At 41.8% G+C, this 18,784-nt stretch overlaps 2 protein-coding genes and 3 non-coding genes across 17 annotated transcripts in view; 1 reads left to right on the top strand and 4 right to left on the bottom strand.

Annotated features, from left to right (window-relative positions):
• LOC105019889 (mitogen-activated protein kinase kinase kinase kinase 4) overlaps positions 1–3,333 on the bottom strand; it is a 33,475-nt gene extending 30,142 nt beyond the window's left edge. For all 9 annotated transcript variants that reach the window (XM_020042258.2, XM_020042260.2, XM_020042262.2 and 6 more), the window contains exons 1-2: positions 3,228–3,333; positions 2,819–2,884 (exon numbers count right to left, since the gene is read on the bottom strand). In XM_020042258.2, the coding sequence (XP_019897817.2) occupies positions 2,819–2,884; positions 3,228–3,284 (123 nt within the window). In that variant the 5' untranslated portion in view covers positions 3,285–3,333. The remainder of the gene's footprint in view (positions 1–2,818; positions 2,885–3,227) is intronic.
• Positions 3,334–4,253: 920 nt separating this feature from the next.
• Positions 4,254–18,406, bottom strand: lonrf2 (LON peptidase N-terminal domain and ring finger 2). 5 transcript variants are annotated; one of them, XM_010886410.4, is made up of 11 exons: positions 10,206–11,173; positions 9,304–9,422; positions 9,066–9,188; positions 8,675–8,750; positions 8,429–8,563; positions 7,941–8,046; positions 7,466–7,580; positions 6,907–7,028; positions 6,615–6,773; positions 6,007–6,319; positions 4,254–5,817 (listed from the first exon to the last, which is right to left on the bottom strand). In XM_010886410.4, the coding sequence occupies exons 1-11, from the start codon at positions 10,891–10,893 to the stop codon at positions 5,629–5,631; spliced, it is 2,145 nt and encodes a 714-aa protein (XP_010884712.2). In that variant the 5' UTR covers positions 10,894–11,173; the 3' UTR covers positions 4,254–5,628. The 5 variants fall into 5 exon arrangements, with proteins under 5 accessions (XP_010884712.2, XP_010884714.2, XP_019897831.2 ...); XM_010886412.4 differs by lacking the exon at positions 10,206–11,173 and adding an exon at positions 18,246–18,406 and having other exon boundaries at positions 8,429–8,750; XM_020042272.2 differs by lacking the exon at positions 10,206–11,173 and adding an exon at positions 18,094–18,182 and having other exon boundaries at positions 8,429–8,750.
• Positions 13,996–14,069, bottom strand: trnan-guu. Its single transcript has one exon. It is a non-coding gene; the product is annotated as a tRNA-Asn (tRNA).
• trnan-guu lies at positions 16,045–16,118 on the bottom strand. Its single transcript has one exon. It is a non-coding gene; the product is annotated as a tRNA-Asn (tRNA).
• Positions 16,479–16,552, top strand: trnan-guu. Its single transcript has one exon. It is a non-coding gene; the product is annotated as a tRNA-Asn (tRNA).
• Positions 18,407–18,784: the final 378 nt, after the last annotated feature.

Raw genomic sequence — 18,784 nt, 5'->3', positions numbered from 1 at the left:
AAAGCATGTCCCTTTCCAAATTATTTTCGTATGATTTCGCGCCGGTCACTTGGTAGGTGTGGCATGAAGACAGTGGTCATACCGCTGTCGTTCCCCAAACAGAACCTCACCCTCACACGGCGCCAACACACAGCATCAGACAGCGAACCTTGCCTTGGCTATGGTGCTGTCCAGTACCACATAACGCCATGGGGGCCGGCGATACCGAATTTCAGTTCTTAGAGAGCTTCTGTCACAACCAACTAAAGAAAAGGTCAACCACTGAGGTTTGACTTTTGGGCTAGCTGCATCACCAAACAAGCTGTGACAAGTAGTTCTGCTAAACAAACCAGGATCAATAAAACATTTCTACAAAGCACACAGCATTCAAACACAAAGAGCAAACCTGGGGAAAGAAGACTTATGTGAGCTAGCGTAAGACAATGGCCTCAAAAGTCAGTATTCAGAAAGTTAATTAAATGCAAGAATTTGGCCTTAATGAAAAGAAACAGACTGGGCATGATTGTCTCATTTTGAGATTCAAATTAGTGAAAAACTGCTTTGCAAGGCAGAAAATGAAAAGCCCCACAGAAAGAGACGGTCACCATGATTTCCACAGGGCTAGCTGATTATTCAGCGTTTGAGGCCTAACTGACAAACACATCCTTTCTGTGGGTCTGGTGGCGGTTTGACTGCTCCCTTAAAGAGCCCGAGCCATAGACAAAACCAGCTTTGTAATGAAGCTGGCTGTCCATGCAGACTGTCTGGGCTCCGGGACAGCTGCTCCTCCTCTACCAGTTGTAGCTAGCGCCCCACATTCAGACCGCTTGCTCACTCATCTGATAGACCAACTGACCATTTTACAACACTGAACTAGCGGTGGGGGACAGCTGATGGAAAAAACAAGCGTACAGCTAGGCAACATATTAACCTAGTTTAAAAAGTGACGTGCAAAGTAGGAAGGGTAGAATGATTGAAAAACAGCCGCATTTTAGGCCATGAACATTCACGCAGGCTATACGTTACATGGAACGACTTTGGGACAAACCCATACAGAGTGTCTGTCATTTGAGAGCATGTACAATTTTTTAGAAAAATACAACCCCAATTCTTTCTTTTTCAAGCTTTCAAATTTGCCCAGGCGTGTCGGCTTTACTTATATTTGTTAGACCAAGAGCACCCTCCATCTTGTGACCTAACCTACAGTCACATACGCCAACCGCTTGGCCCGGGGACACCTGTGGGCGGAAGGAAGATGCTTTCCACTCTCAACCGCGTCACATAACCAAAATGTGTTTTAAAGCAATCCGGTCACTCGTATGGTGCATGTACATCAGGCAGAAATAAATGGCGACTTCCTGCAATACACACACTAGTAGTCACCGTTTGCACACCCACAGTGGACCTTACACTCAAGGGAAGGGACGGTCAAATTCACACAGGTGTCGTCAGTGCTGGTGACGTTGAGCAACAAATGCGGATGTGCAAAGAGGTCAGCACAACACTAAGAACAATGGTCAAGGTTAGGTAACTCATCTAATGCGGTTAAGGTTAGAGAAAAAAAAAAAACAGGTATGGTGAGGTAATGCTTCCAGTGAGGTTAAGAAAAAAATATATATTGTGGGTCAAACTGGCAAGCATTGGGGTCTGAGTTGGTGGCGTTTTTGCCCTGGCACGTACTACCGCCCCTAGCGGCCGTAGTAAACACCCCATAGCTTGGTATGAAAGTGATATTAGTGTGTGTATTGCACATTTATGACATTTACATTTCTGTGTGGCATATACCCGCCATATGAGTGTCAGGGGTGTTTAAAGCTTGGTGCTCAACAGGGTTCAATCAGATGACTGGTCCAGATCCTCAGTTAACGTACAAGCTCTTTCAGATTTGCATCAGTGAGTAGCTACCAACCTCCTTTACGCAAAAAAAGATTAAACACAGACAAGAGACAAGCATCAAGCCTCGACAAATGGCTACAAGCTTATCAGGCTTTCCATTAGTTTTCAATTTGCACTGCTTGTGTTGCATTAGAGAAGTGGTAAGAATATAGGCCTGATTGTCCAATGAATACAAGAGTATGATGAAGAGAGGGAGGACACAGCGGGAGGAATCCTTCTTGAAATCAGAGAACCGCAACAAGGTCCCCATAATGCTGACTTTTAACTATCACTGAATTTTCACAGAACAATAGGATTCCAAGAAACAGATATGTGAGAAAGTGATTCACGTTCATGGACCTGAAAAAAAAATCGGCTGTAAAACATTACATTTCACATAAGTTTGGCTATGACGGCAGGCCTAGTCTGGATCAGGCCCACTGTGAACATTCCCCTTCCCACTGCAGGATACGATGTAGGTGATGTGCTGCACGTTAAAAAACACACAACAATCGTCCGCTAACTATGTTACCAGTCATTTCTACGCTACAAAAAAAATAAAAAACACTGCCATTTTCAGAAAGAATGACCATCTGTTAAGAACAAAACAAAAAACATCTGAGTGTAAAGGTTTAAATCAAGGTAGAAAAAGGTAAACCAAACAGTTTGGGTTATTTGCAGTGGTACATGGATGGATAGCTAATTTCTAAAGGTCACTAAATGGAGATGTTTTACAAACAAAAATACATGGGCCCTCTTTCTTGCCAACCCAGTTGAATTATATATTAGGGTGCAATGTGAGAAAAGTCCAGATGAGACGAATCTAGAAGCGAATCTAGTCGATCGTAAAGGTTTCCAACGTGAATCATTTCGAGTATCAGTGCTAAAACTGCAACCATACATCCGTCGAAATCAGTGGCCAAGAACAGGCCACAGAAATAAAACAATAAAGCTTGAAACCAACCTTGTATACTTGTCCATAGGTGCCATTTCCGACCACTTCCACCAGTTCAAAAATCCCTGCTGGATCCTGAAACGAATGAATAAGGGAGAATTGTTTTTTATAGATCCATAAAATATTCACGATAAAAATCCTTTTTAATCATGTTGCAAAAATGAGACATAGATTAACGCAGCTGTTGCGCCCTGATCTCTCCCAACATGCCAAATGCATTTCGAACAAAGGAAAGCCAGGACCAAGCTCTCTCGAGCCGAATAATACATCGCGTAACAGTTATGGTATCCCCCAGATAAAATGTATTCATAATTTTATTGAGTAGATGTTTACTTTGTTTTTCATCATCTCGCAGTGTTGGAATTATTAAAATTAAAAGGTAATGTAATAAAATACACTGCCCTTTTCCAACACTCACCCGCAATGAAGCCAGGTCTATTTCGACCAGACTTTTAGCCGGAGAGTCGTTCGCCATCTTTTAAATATAAGCCGATTCTATCTTCGCGTTAACTGTGGAATCTTTGATGTAGTATCATTTGCGGCGCCTCCCTTAAGAAAAAGAGACGGTCGCGTATTCCTCTTTGTGGTCCGCTAGTGTTGTCGAGCACACTAGGCTACTCCATGTTGAGGTGGCAGCTCGGCCCTTGGCTCTCTCAACTCCCAGTTCTGCTCCTCCTCTCCCTGAATTGTGAGAACCGCACAAACACAGGAAGCCGGGCTGGAATCACAGAGAAAGGGCAGGGCCTTGACACACTAACCGGGGAGTGGGTGAGTATTATGTAAAACAAAAATGAAGACGCTAGGCTATTTCCCGTCTTATCTGCCTCATCTAGTCACCTGTTTACCCCAAATAATAATAAATAAGCTTCATTAATATAAAACCGAACGATTTCTGTAAAGAATAATGCGCAAAGGGAGAGGCAGGCCTATCTCACAGAGACATGGACATGCGCACGTGAGGCATCAGTGTCAATATTCGTAATCAAGGGTGTGGCAACGGAAGAATCGAACGAGCAGACCGGTGTCCTGGAACGACATTATTTACATTTCAATCGGTTATCTAAATCTCATATCAGATTTCTCTCCAGAATACCTTCTTATTTCAGCTACTGGGTGTTATCTATTTCCCATAATAAAAAAAATATCCTTATTATAATAGGATAGGTAGAACTGACTCGGCTGACTAGTGTTTTACAGTAGGTGAGGCTTGTCCCTTTCTCAGAAATGGTCTCCTGGCGATTCTCCCGCTACCCACTTGCCTCTTCGCTCCCTTGCCTCTTCAGGCTTTATTCTCATATACCTTGTCCTGTCTTGGGCATCTCTAGTCAAAGATCCCACCAGTCAAAATTAAATGTACCTAATTTAGAAGGCTACGCTTACCCATAACAACATGTTTAAATTTTTTCTTTTGTCACATTCAGAAATACTTCCATGTTTGGTTGGGATGTGCCTCAAGTCATCAGTGTGGTGATTCACACGCTTTTCCCTGTGTATTCCACATCCTATGAAAAAAGATCAGATAATCAGTTCATTGTAATAGTAGGCTGCAAAATGGGATTTCTGTAAATGGTTTTGACAGAATGCTGTTTATCAAGTGGGATTGGTAATTTGAACATCTGTGAGATTCCAGATAAATCCATTGCGAGGACAGACGCATGAAGGTGACTCATTGTCTACAAAAGACAGTTTGTGCCAGTTCTGACTTCACAGTAACTGAAATTACTCACCTGTCTGCTCCTAGATGCAACGATGTGAGTAAACAGCCATATCCACACATAACCCACCAGTCCTTAAAATTCAGGAAAAACTTTTGTTTTGTGTTTATCTTGTAGACTACTGGTTGTGTGATTGGAATACATGTCACCAACTGTGAAAGTGAGTACCTGTTTGTGGCAGTCTCGCGCGCACAATCATTACCTTGAGGGACTCTTCGACCTCAGATTCATAAAGACTGTCAGGAAAACAAACTAAAGCGAGTTGTCTTCAGCTACTCAACAGGACAGACCATTCCGGCTGGGCCAGAATAACACAGTGATGCTGGGAAAACACCATGGAGAGGCTCAAAACATAAGCTCTAACATAAAGGCAATTAGTAAGACCTACTCTAAACACTGATGAAATGAACTTATCTGAAGGTAGGCTGTTGAATCATAGGGTGTGTGCCTATTGTCTATTGTTATTGGGACAGATTTAAGAGGCGGACCTGTCAAAAGAAACCCACTTGTTCAAATGTAGGGCTGCTGCATTGACCCCATTTGCTACCACCCAGTGGATGTTTGCTGCTAAAGCAATGTCTGTCATGACACTGTATTTCACTTTCTTGCATCAAGCACTCGTGACATTATTAAGAACATAGAATATGAAGGGGTAAAAAATTTAAAATAAATAACCACACAACCGAAGTGCATAGTGTGTATAGGCAATAAAACAAATTTTCTTCATTACGTTGCATAGAAAAATGACATTTTAGTATAATGAGAATTGATTTCAAAATATTAGATATAAAAATGTAAGGCTTAATTTGTAAAACTCAAAAGTAAGACAGTGGGAAAACATCAATATAATTCTGCACAAAATGAACAAAACCAGAGTTAATAGACCTGCTTCAATGTTACTGACACCCATTTAAAATGTGATCTGGTTTGGTAGGGGTGGCCCATCAATCTTTTATTAGAGTCAAGTAGGACCCATCCCTGGGTCTCAAAAAAAAAGAAAGAAAAAGGCTTCCGTATAAAGAACAACATTATATCCATCTGAGGCTAGCACTTCAGAGGAGAATTTAGTAGCCTCCCTTTCAACTCTTGAGTGACTCTAAACAGCTACAGTGATGCAGACGCTGCGGTCGAAGGCGGCTTCTGTAGTTTTCGTGCGACGAGGATGAGTACGCGGCGGGTGGCGCTGAGGCGGTCTCGGAGGGTGGTCATGGCCAAGATGCTTAGCTGGGCTCTCTGCTCCAGGGGAAGGACTGCGAGTAGCCACCAACACCAGGCCGGGCCGTTGGGACTCCACTGTTGATAATGGGGGCAGGGGCATGCTGGCGTTATAGAAAAGCACAGGGCGCACACAACCATTTCACATGAAAACCAGAGGGATTGCCCAGATTTAAATGGGCAAATTCCTCGATTACCAGATGTATTTATGATTAGATCTAGCTGGCTGGTGAAACCCAGAGGGCTCAGCCCGCCCGCTGGTCTTACCTGCATGTCAGGATCTTTCCCGGGCAGCTGTCCGAAGTGATGGACGATCTGGTTCTTTATGTTCTCCTTTAGGGACGTGAACCAGGCACAGGCTTGATCGTACACCGAGTCGTGCAGCCTCCGCAGCTCCGCCAACTCCTCTCCCTCCACCTTCTGGTCCTCCAAGAGCACAATCTCGGCCGTGCTGTAGCCATCCCGGTGGCCGTGGCTTAGAACTTTGAAGCGAGACACCCCGACCGCGATCACCACAGAGCCCCCGTCTGGGTAGAACTTCATGTCTTTCACCTCCAACATGCAACCGTAGTCGGCAAAGCTGTGGCCAGGGAGGTGACAGGGTACATTCAGAACAAGCACTACATTGGTGAAACACCATCCATTATCTTAGAATAATCTCAGTGCATAAAACAATTCAATTGAAAAAGTATATAAAAAGACACACCACATTTTGATTAGTCTAGTGGAAGGGTTTGGCCATCTGATGAAGCAGTCTTAAGCGGAAGTGAGTCAGTAAACAATTACGGAAACCTGTAAGCTCTCAGATAACATTTCTATACTTAGTTTCAGTTGACTGACAGGGTGTTGAGCCGCAAATACAACACAGCACTCACCCCTTGACACTGTCGGCAATGCACATTCCAAACCGCTTGGTTCCCGTCTCCACAGAGCGTCGGATCATTAGCCTATAGCAGGGCTCGAAGATGTGCAGCGGGCAGGTGATCGTGGGGAATGCCACGGTGCAGATGAAAATGGGCACCTCCTTGGTTAAGCTGCATAACAAAAGACACGGGTCAAACAACAAGATATGCACAGTGATTACTGTATCAGCAGGCTTGACACTGAAGTGTTGTCGGTCATTTTACTTAGAGATGGGCTTAGGGGTGGTAATTAGGCCTGACTCACTTTGAGAGCTCAGTCATCTCTTCCTTGTGCACCGTGCTCCTCTCGGCCAGCTCCTCAGACAGGTAATGCTGAAGCACCTCCTCCATTAGCAGGGTCTTGTGGCACCCTCTGGTGGTCCGGTACTGCAATGACAAGGTAATTTTACAAATTCTAGGGTTGATTGCTAAAAGCAACATAGGTCATTATTATTGTTAATAATAATAATAATAATAATAATAATAATAATAATAATAATAAGTTAAACCTACCTAAAATAGTCATCATAGATTTGAATGGGTCAGCTTAGGATATTAACTAGTCTTCCACTGTTAAAGCTATTAAAACTTTTCTTCTACTCTTGAACTTTAAGCTAATACAAAAATCGCAATGAATTTCAGGCACCATAAATCTGAGTGGGAAAACATTGTTGTGAACCTATATATTGTTGAAAGCACCATCAGCATTCATGGGAATTTACTTAACTTTTTACTTAACACACAAACATTTACCTCAGTCCATTTCGAGCTTGTATTGGTTGCCATCCAACAGACGGAGGGGACAGAATGTGTGGGAAGTTTACCTCTGCAATGTTGTCTTTACACAGGGGACAGATGGGGTTGTGATCCAGGCAACGCTCCAGACACTTCAAACAGAAGGTGTGCCCACAGGGGGTGGTGACCGGGTCGTAGAACAGCCTGGAGGAAATTGCAGGGGTCAGTCACAGACGGCTCGCTGTATGCTACGCTACATTTCCCAAGATATATCGAAGAAGACACAGGATTAAACATACAGATATTGATTGCTCGAGATGCCACCTTGCGAGGTAGAAAGCGCCCCATTATTGATAGTGTCCCTCCAGAGTTTTGCAAGTGTGAAAGGTGCACATCTCTAAACTGTCCCGGGATTGGTGGCCACAATCCTGCGTGCCACATCTCAAACATTGCCGGTGTAAATTCCAATGCTATGGAAATTATTAGACAAACCAAGATAAGTCTTACTACCGTAAACAAGCCCAGAGACCACAAGTCAAGGTGGTATATGTTTGTTTGGCTTACCTCATACAGAGAGAGCACTCCAGGTCAGAGGTATCCAGGAGCTGAGAGGGCACCTCTCTCCTCTCATTGCAACAGGCGGCTGGCATCTGGGATGATCTCACCTCATCTAAACCGAAAAGAAGATAACCATATTCTAAAAGCAAAACGATACTGACTCTAATTGGTAGCGATGATAAATCTAAACAGAAAAGGAATAGGGCATGTTGAAGTTTCACTTACTTAGACGTGACTAAAGACAGAACATGTATTGTTTGGTTGACTCAATAGGGTGTGCAGAACTTCCAATTGAATCAGGCTGAATACACAAAGTAGACATTTGACCAAGTTTTGTGCTTATCCCTACTCAACCCCAACTCTTATGGTTTTAGAAACGTATATTCGGTTATTTCAGGATTGGCTATTACGCCCCGCCCTCCCCTATATCACTGACCAATCCCATTCTTTCTGCCTCTACGTGTTTAAGTATGTGCAACCCCAAACTGAGGTACCTATTTTGAGATGCTTGTTGAAGGGGGCAGAGCCACGAAATTTTTCTGACGTCCTTCGCTTCAGGCCTGTGGGGCTGGATAGGCCAGCCAGGACAGATGCCAGGGTTGCGGAGTCCTCACATGGGGGCTTGTTCTCTGCTCCAGTGTTAGACAAAACATATTTCCTACCATTAGGGGTTTGGCTCTGTCTACCAGGGTTGGAATGGAGGTAGCCAAGGAGAAGGGAGGCTGGTTTGAGGTGGGAACCTGTACGATGCTGGAAGATTAGTAATTTGGGGCGAACGTCTCTCTGGAACACGGAGGAGAACATGTCACTCAGCATCTACAGGAGGGAGGAAAAAAAAAGTGACTGGTCTGGCAGTCCTCACGATAGCAAACCACTTGTGTCAGTGGCACTTACCAATTCAACCCAATTAATCTTTAATGGTACATATCAGGGTTCCTCATTCCTGTTCCTGCAGAGCTACCGTCCTGTAGGTTCTCTCCAACTCCACTTGCCTGATTTAGCTTTTCATCCAGCTTAACTATTGATATCAGGAGCGCCAACAAGGGGTTGGAGAGGAAGCCTCAAGGACGGGAGCATTCCAGTAAACAGGGTTGAGCAGCCTTGCTGCACATGCACAGTAGATCACCCTACCGCCTGAGCTTCTAGCTTGACTGAGCCCCAGTCTGGCTTCAGGGCAACACAGTACAGGTACATCCGCAGGGCTTCTCCCTTCTGGCCCGCTTTGTTCAGAGCCAGGGCCTTCGCGTGGTGCGCCTGTGTGCACAACGATGCTCAGATCAAACCACAAGTACCATATCTTCCATGCATTCACACTGGAAGTTCCAAGTAGCTGTGTTTGATGTCAGGAAACCCCACTGGTTTTTCTCACCTCGGGAGAAAGGGGCTTCAGTCGGCACACGGCATCTAGGTCTTCGATGGCCTGCCTGAAGTTGTTCATGGCCATGTGTAGCTCTGCCCGTCGGCCCAGCAACGGAGGCATATAGGGGGCTGTGAGGACAGAACAGTTACTACACTAACCAGTCCTACAGCAATTAGTAAAGATTCACTTCGAGTTATTAACATACCCCAATAACCTGCTCATGTCCACTGTGTCAATGACTAAAACCAGTGTTTCTAGACTGTACAGGTTTCTACACGGTTAATTACACAAATATTTCACCCAAAAGTAAAACAAATGAAAAACTGTATGCATGACAGAGTAGGTAATGTCCCTTGCCCTGGGCTAGGTCAGGTCATGAGTTAAAGCAGTTAAACCACTGCTGCCGTCCTCCCGTCAACAGAATGTGGCATACCTGTATCCTATTAACTCTACCTAATGGCTAGAGAGTGTACTAACGCACAGGGCTTATGAGACACTGTCTATCAGAGTGGAAATCAAAAGAATGCATGTTCTATAATTTCTATACATTGCTCAGTCATTCTAAGATAGTTAATAATAGTTACCTACAAATGTATTTAAAATTAACACCCATTAAAAGCTACTGCAATCCCTAGACCTGAGTTCCCTCAGAGTCTACGGGTAGGAAGAGCATAACAATGTGTAGTTATACAACTGATGCCTTTAGTGGGCTTATTCTCTTGGATGGCCAATATCCCAATCTAAACCTAGTTGTTACATTGATGGCAGTGAAGGGACAATCCCTGCAGACCGGCTGTACCCCTTCAAACACCGATTTTTCTGTTCTAGAACCTTCCAACAACTTATTACCTTTACCATATTAAGCTTGTAATTAGCACAGGGAAATCAAGACGTATTGAAACAATATAAACCTATTTCCACGGCTTTGTTGTATTTTTCAAGAGCGTTGATAAAGTCTCGTTCACTCCGCATTCTCTCTCCTTCAAGCCAGCATCGTCTTGCTTTACTTTCTGCGCAAAACCATTTATCCAAAAGGGAGCGGAGCACAACATTCACTCTAAACCCGATTGGTTTTATTTGTCCGTACGTTTTGATCAGTTTACAACCACAGATTTCACATTCTTTGATAGCGTCATCCTCAATGCATCGTTTGCAGAATGTGTGGCCGCATTCTAAAGTTACTGGGTCAGTTAACAAACACTTGCAAAGCCGACATGAAAATAGGTCCAACGATTGCTCATCCTCGGACACCACCGTGGAATTTGTGCATTCTTTTATACGCAAAGAGTGTGCAATACAGTCAACAAGAGTCCCTAGCTCGTTGGCTTGCAGCCGTTCAAGGTTTGCGGCTGTGAAGTACCAGTCTACAGCCTCTGCAATCCGCCCAGCCCTACTGAGCGCGTCCGCTTTCAGAAGAGAGAGGCCCCGGTCCGGGTGTCGGACGTCCGCTTGCTGAGAGCTGTAGATCTCAACAGAAAGATCGTAGTCTCCGGCACAAAAGGCTTCACTTGTAACTTCCATTATTTCTGAGCTCGTAGTCGCAGCAGCAGTACAGTCGTGGGGAGTATGGTCCAAGAGATTTACAAAATGTAGATCCATGTATAAAATCGATAATAAAAAAAAACGTTTTCAAATAATCTGAGAGGATACCAGTCTAAAATCTATTGCTTGAGATCCCTGACACTGGTTGGTTTATACATCCGAGTTATCCAGCGACTGCAAGTTTGTGTAACGTCAATTACGCGCATTTTGACTTTTTAAATACACATACAAACTCAAGTTAATGAAATACTGCCCAAATTATGTAGATCGGTTCTGAACGTAAAGGCGTATCACATAGACATGCCAGTCTTGTGTTAGTATAGCGCACTAGCCGAAAGCGCTGCATTTCGTAATGGGTGTGGGGCACGTGACGTTAATGGAGCGCATCCATTGGCGTTATATTGGTTTATATAACGTAGCTAACAGAGGTTGTGTAAGTGAATATTTCTGGTAAATGAAAAAGGTCAGTTTCTTGAATGACATTAAAATAAAATATGAAAGGTATACTTCTAAGATACATTTCCTCATTTACAGTAGGCTACTGAGCCTGAGAATAATTTGTAGTTTACAACCCCTTCCACAAGATCATGTATAAATAAAACTATTATGTAAGACGATTTTTTATGTAAGGAATAAATGTAGACCAAAGGGTGAAAAGCTGAAAAATAGAGTCACTAAAATAAATGAAGGGTGACATTTTCTTCATCTATGAAAACATTTTACCTACCGCAGACAACCCTGTGTCTAGATATTAGGCTTTAAGCTGTTTAAAGATTTCAGTCGAATATTACAAAACAGCAATGCTAGAGAGTAACTTATTTAAGAGGGTCCAACCTTTCATACTGTCTATAACTTGTCTGTACATTTTCCACAATGGCAGGACCCAGGTGAATCTCAATTGTCTCAGAAGGGAAGAAAAAAACTACTAAGTAAGGCTATTTAGGTTTGCATATTAATAGTAGTGATGGAGTGATTTTTTTTTTTTATGGGTGCCAATGCCTTTCAAAGCCCTTTAACTTTGCCTTAAAAACGAGTGATCACATTTTGATCAAGATTTAAAAAACATACTGGAGCTGTTTTGGAGTAAGTTGCCTTGTTCAAAAGAATGATGTTTGCTAAATAAATAGGCAACCAGTGGAGAGGGTGACTTTAGCTTCTGATTGGTCAAGACATGCAATGAGCCTTTAGCAGCATTCCAAGGTAAGTATAGAGAAATGTGCGTCAGACAGATCATTAGCAAAATCTGTTCAGAAACTGTCCAAATGCTGAAATTGGGTGAAAAGTTACGATTTAAGTACACATTATCAGTACTCCAACCCCCATGGATACTTTCCTTTTATCATCCATTTCACACAGGATTTAGCCATATTGTTCCATAAAAAAAAGAACTCAGAAAGGTTAAAGGGTCCTGTTTTATACAAGTGTTTGTCCTATTCTTGTCAGCATGCACAATTTAAACAACCTTTGGTATAGATGTTTTTGGTGACACTTTGTAATCTGTCAAATGCCTTTCCAGACAAACATTAATTCCTGGAAAACCGCTTTTTTTGGGTCTGACTTTAAAACCGTGTTTGGCTGATATAATTCCTGATAAAAGCTTAGTGGAATCTGTACCTTATCTTGGGCTCCTCTTTGACAAAGCAAAAAACCCTGCTTGCTTTGTCTTTCCACTTATTTAGACAAAATTTTGGGCCACATTTGCATCAAAGATATAAAAAAAATGATGGTCAACATGTCAACTACGTAATTGTTGTATGCTACCTTCCCAAAGTTATGGGGCACACTTTCCTGACATATATTCCCCGCGGCTACTGAGGTCTAAAGACGATTTATAACTCTGTGTGCATTGAAATGCACTGAGCAGTGAGATATGAAGTCTGATCTGCTTCATATATAAAGACAATCAAAAATCAAAAACACCAGTGGGAAGCAACTAAAAACATCTCATACTGACATCAAAACCATTTTGCTATCACCAGCAACAGAACCTGCTTGACAAAGAGACCCATATAAGTTATCAGGTAAACATAATTGTCTGTGAGTTTATATGCCTTTAGGTCAGTAGACGGTCCAAAAATGTGTCCACCTGGCGTTTCACCTTACGGAATAGCAACATTTTCGAGTTGATATTGTGAGTCGAAAATGTTATTTACATTTTATGGATATGTTATTTAAACTCTGTACAACTACTTTAGTGTAATGATGCAATATGTCACAGTTGAGTCCCCTAAACTCATGAAACACCATGAAAACATGGCTTGGCTAAAACCATGAAACATGGCTTGTCGTTAACAAGTGAAACTCGTTTGTTTTGCAGATTAAAAGCAGTCAGAAATAAACACTGAACACAATGGCCCCTGAGCATTTAATGTTCAGGTAAGCAGAGTGCCAGGGACATGCTTTAGTAATTGCAACGCTGTTTGTTTTCAGTACGACAGGTACAGCAAAAAACTATGAAGAAATGTAACCAAAAGCCAGGTTAGGTTTGCAAATCTAAAATGAAGAATGAATAACTGTTTGTCCAAAGGTGGTTGTTCTGTTTTAGTCCCAATCAATCTATCTCCCACTGTTCTGTTTAATTGAGCTTTATCCAGGGGTTAAATTGGGAATGATCCAGCAGGAGCTGAGCTTCTGCACATAGTCGAACTTAGACCTGGGGGGAGCTGAGCTTCTATACTTCCACTGGCCAGCAGTTTAACATTTTAGATACAATTGCAAATTTGAAAATAGGGCTCCCCAACTTCCCAAATCCCAATTTAATCATGGGCTATATAATTTAATCACCAGATAATGTGACAACTCCACTCTGAGAAACAAGTGGAATAAGGAATAAAACAAAAGGAATAAAACAACAATCAATGATCTGGAAGAGAACACACGTTGCTTTCTACATACATTCTTAATACCATTACTGGCAGCATAACTGTCATGTGACTGAACTCCAAATATTGGTTAAAAGGTAAACAGGAGGTCAATAAGAAGCTGTATGGACAATGCCAAGTTAATATAAACAACATTCATCATCAAGATCATAAGTTCCAGGCTGATTGTAGGCTGAGTGCATTCAAAATCCCAGCACCACACTAATTGCTATCGAAAACAATAACTGCTGCCCGTGCAGAAGGTTCTGCCAATAGATCATAGAGCAAAAGTGTGTGCCGTCCCTGGGTGGGCTCGAACCACCAACCTTTAGATTAACAGTCTAACGCGCTAGCCGATTGCGCCACAGAGACAGTGACACAACATTTAAGTATTGACAAACTGCCCAAATTATTGTGAACGGAAAGACCACAAAGATAAGCCAATCTTGTGTTTGTATGGCACACTAGCTGAAAGCACTGCATTTCGTAATGGGCATGTGACGTTAATGGAGTGCATCCATTGGCGTTATATTGGTTTATATAACGTAGCTATCAGAGGTTGTGTAAGTGAATATTTCTGGTAAATGAAAAAGGTCAGTTTCTTGAATGACATTAAAATATGAAAGGTATACTTCTAGGATGCATTTCCTCATTTACAGTAGGCTACTGAGCCTGAGAATAATTTGTAGTTTACAACCCCTTCCACAAGATCATGTATAAATAAAACAATTATGTAAGCAGATTTTTTTATGTAAGGAATAATGGGTGCCAATGCCTTTCAAAGCCCTTAAAAACGAGTGATCACATTTTGATCAAGATTTAAAAAACATACTGGAGCTGTTTTGGGGTAAGTTGCCTTGTTCAAAAGAATGATGTTTGCTAAATAAATAGGCAATCAGTGGAGAGGGTGACTTTAGCTTCTGATTGGTCAAGACATGCAATGAGCCTTTAGCAGCATTCCAAGGTAAGTATAGAGAAATGTGCGTCAGACAGATCATTAGCAAAATCTGTTCAGAAACTGTCCAAATGCTGAAATTGGGTGAAAAGTTACGATTTAAGTACACATTATCAGTACTCCAACCCCCATGGATACTTTCCTTTTATAATCCATTTCAGACAGGATTTAGCCATATTGTTCCATCAAAAAAAGAACTCAAAGGTTAAAGGGTCCTGTTTTATACAAGTGTTTGTCCTATTCTTGTCAGCATGCACAATTTAAACAACCTTTGGTATAGATGTTTTTGGTGACACTTTGTAATCTGTCAAATGCCTTTCCAGACAAACATTAATTCCTGGAAAACCGCTTTTTTTGGGTCTGACTTTAAAACCGTGTTTGGCTGATATAATTCCTGATAAAAGCTTAGTGGAATCTGTACCTTATCTTGGGCTCCTCTTTGACAAAGCAAAAAACCCTGCTTGCTTTGTCTTTCCACTTATTTAGACAAAATGTTTGGCCAGATTTGCATCAAAGACATAAAAAAAATGATGGTCAACAAGACAACTAAGTAATTGTCGTATGCTACCTTCCCAAAGTTATGGGGCACACTTTCCTGACAGATATTCCCCGCCATAGGCGCCGATACCGTGGGTGCTCCGGGGCTCGAGCACCCACGGAAAATAGCGAGCACCCACGGAAAATAGCGAGCACCCACGAAAATACCTAGCACGAGCACCCACGTGTGCCAGACCGCCAGTAGGCTACATTCATTTAAAATTAAACTTGCCGTTGGTGATATGTAAAGCGTCTGTCACACTGTGATTGGTTATGTCGATGTTAGTGACAGCGACATAACCAGTCCTTGCTCCGGGTGCTCCCTATCCACCAATCACAGCGTTTCTCAGATGAAAAAATGCCACTATCAAAAACTCGTAGCAGAAATTAGGGAGAAACTCCCAGAAACTATATGTGTCGTTTTTTTTTTTTAGATAATAGCGCAAAACATTAATTTCCCATGAACTGATCGCTGTTAGGCTTACGTGTCAGTTAAACTTTTCATCTCCAATCCTGTATTTGTGATAAGTGGTACATTTTGAAAGATCTACTTTACGGCTTTATTAATAAGTAAATGAATAGGTGTGCGTAGTGCGTTTATATATGTATATATAGGTGTGTGTGTATATATATATATATATATACGGAGGAAAACATAAATCGGCGCCTATGTTCCCCGCGGCTACTGAGGTCTAAAGACGATTTATCCTTCAGTGTGCATTGAAATGTATTGAGCGGTGACATATGAAGTCTGATCTCCTCCAGATCATTTTCCACAATGGCAGGACCCAGGAGAATCTCAATTGTCTCAGAAGGGAAGAAAAAAAAACTTCTAAAAAAAGCAAAAATGGATAACGTCCCTGGGTGGGCTCGAACCACCAACCTTTAGATTAACAGTCTAACGCGCTAGCCGATTGCGCCACAGAGACAGTGGCACCACATACATGTAATCGTTCTTCAGAGTATTGATCTGTCTGTATGGAATCAACTAATTTCATTATTTATTGTATTAAACGTTAAGTTCCTTCCAAAGCTCTTTAAGCTGTAATATTTTCGGTTTCTGCATTATGCATTTCAGTGTCTTGCTCTGGCACAACAGCACCACCAGCAGACTGAACTTAGTACAGCTACTGTAACATTGAATTACAAATCAAACTCAGTAAAACTGCTTTCTAGACTCCACTAAAGAATCAACCTCAGGTTTAGCAGATACTTAGAAATAGTACTCTCAAAAGGGCTTTACTGTTATTGAAAATTCTTAAAGGCACTACATATTTAGTGGTGTCACCGTCTCTGTGGCGCAATCGGCTAGCGCGTTAGACTGTTAATCTAAAGGTTGGTGGTTCGAGCCCACCCAGGGACGAATTCCTTTTGTTATGAGGACACTGGAATGTTGATTTACATTTACATCTTTAAAAACCTGTTTCACATTAATTGGCATTTCACCATGGCAAAACTAATATTGTTAGATATTATTTTACAGGTCATAAAAACAAGATCTCAACACAATGTTGAACAAGCGAATTTGAATTTCACAATATTACCCAACAGCCACATGATGTCATTCTCAAGTCAGATTTTGGTCACAACGTCAGAATGACGTCAGAAAGACATTGCGTTCCCGCTGGGAAGCTACTTTCTCTGTATTAGCCTGTTAATAAAATACCACAAGTTGAAAAAAACACTGATGAAATGTGCCTTTTAAATAGTGGTTATATTTGAAACACCAATGCTGGTCTTGCCCATGTAGTGTTCTGTGCCTGACTATAGTTATTACAAGCCAACCCAGGAAGATGCTCTTTTGCGTTTTGTTTGCTTGGTGCCACTGCCAGTAACGTAACAACAGATCTCATTGGTAAACACCATGTGTGTGTTTACCTCGCTTATGCAACATACAAACAATAAAATGAACACATAGTAGTATAAATTACTGTTTCCATTTATGTTCCATTTGACATTTTCCAGGAACGTACAGTTACGTTAAACCTAATGCTATTAGTATTTCTGTAAAATAAATAATTTAAATCGTTTTTTTCTAATATTGGCCGTTAGGTACTCGCTAATGGCCAATATCCACTAAGCGTTTAAAAGACGAAATTAGGCTAAAGAATGTTCGCCTCCAATTGTCAACGGAGACACGTGATCGTGTGCGTGCGGCAGTGTGGGACAACCGCCAGCGCGAAGCTGGCGCTCTCTATAATACGCACATGTTTTTGCTACCCGGCGTGTGGCGATTGCCAGTCAGAAATGGTGTCTGTTATTCCTTTCCGCTGTATTGCTGTGAAACGTTCCTACCATAGCCTAATATATCACAGTTCTACAACCAACATTGAGGAAAAATTGATAATTGCGGTTGAAACACTACTGAGCAGAAAGGCTAATACCGTCATCAAATACACAAACACTATATTCGCTACTGTACCCTGGTACTGCCCTGTAGCTACTCTTTTGCAACAGAAATTCGTTATTTTAATTAACCTAATTATGCCTTATCCGTACCTGTGCTCGAAAAAAGTGGATTGACATCATAATACTGCTAGTTACTTAAGATAGCTAATTTAACCAGAAACCTTTTCGGAAAGACTAACGCCCACAAGCGCCCAGCGAAAATGCTAAATGCCCAGTAGACACGGGCCATTAGGTACATCATCCTCCCCATTTTACTTAATGTTCAGTTCAGGAGATAGTTTTGTACGAACTTCTCAGACATACCGCGGACAAAAGGAACGGACACACTTTTACTGATTGGCTGGCTCAACGCCAACTAGCGAAATTCCGTCTCAAATGCTCACAGTCATGTGAGGCCATATTATAGTTTTTTTACTTAACTAGAAAAATATTAATATTGTAACAAATACTGCACCAGCTGATACACATATCATAAGATGCACAATGTTGCACTACCTGCATGACCTTTTTGCAGCTAACGGAGAAAAAAGCTGGAAAAATAGCAAAAAAAATACCAGAAGGCATACTGATGGTGTAACCATCCACGTGGACTGTTCGCTACATTCGGTAGCAGCAACTCCTCCCAACACAAGATTCGTTCCACTCACTTTTTTCTCCAACGGAACACCTCCCTTCGGCCCAGAGTGTTAATTGAATATTTCAAAACAATCTAGAGCGAACAGAGACTCGCGAACTCGAATTTTTTAGTAGAGAACTTAGTTCACGACTGCTGTCCTTCCATAATTCTGCTACGCCATAAAGTTGGTTTTTAGCTTTTCCGAGCCTTTGTACGTACTAACATTATTGCGCTATATCCACGATATGGATACGCCAAGCACAAAGAGGGACTGATCCAATAGCCAATGGAAAGGTGATATAGAAATAAGGTATGTTCCATCAGTCAATACGTAAATTCCAAAAGTCTGACCAATAGGCTACTGAAATGTAAAATTAAACGCCATTGGACTTACAAAAAAACTGTATGGCCTCCCCAAGACTGAAATGAAAAAACTATGACACTCATTTCCCTCTGTGTCTGAATCTCAATGCCAAATGAGTATGCAAGAAGATTAATATGTCTCAAACCATAGTAAATTGAAAATAGTTCGCCAAAAGTTCCCGGATTATTACTATTTTTATTTATGAT

Source organism: Esox lucius, chromosome 22 (genome assembly GCF_011004845.1).
Source record: "Esox lucius isolate fEsoLuc1 chromosome 22, fEsoLuc1.pri, whole genome shotgun sequence".
In the NCBI taxonomy this organism is placed as follows: domain Eukaryota; kingdom Metazoa; phylum Chordata; class Actinopteri; order Esociformes; family Esocidae; genus Esox; species Esox lucius.
Note: the sequence above shows the minus strand (reverse complement) of the source record. Positions and strands in the feature narration are given on the sequence as shown.

What these genes read in the sequence shown, in the direction of transcription:
- lonrf2 (XM_010886408.4), bottom strand. Translation starts at nt 10,893, where the DNA reads ATGGATCTACATTTTGTAAATCTCTTGGACCATACTCCCCACGACTGT. An exon ending in GAGTGCTCTCTCTGTATGAG is followed by an intron (nt 7,581 to 7,940) that starts GTAAGCCAAACA and finishes AATTTCCTCCAG; the next exon opens with GCTGTTCTACGACCCGGTCA. An exon ending in ATTGCCGACAGTGTCAAGGG is followed by an intron (nt 6,320 to 6,614) that starts GTGAGTGCTGTG and finishes CCCTGGCCACAG; the next exon opens with CTTTGCCGACTACGGTTGCA.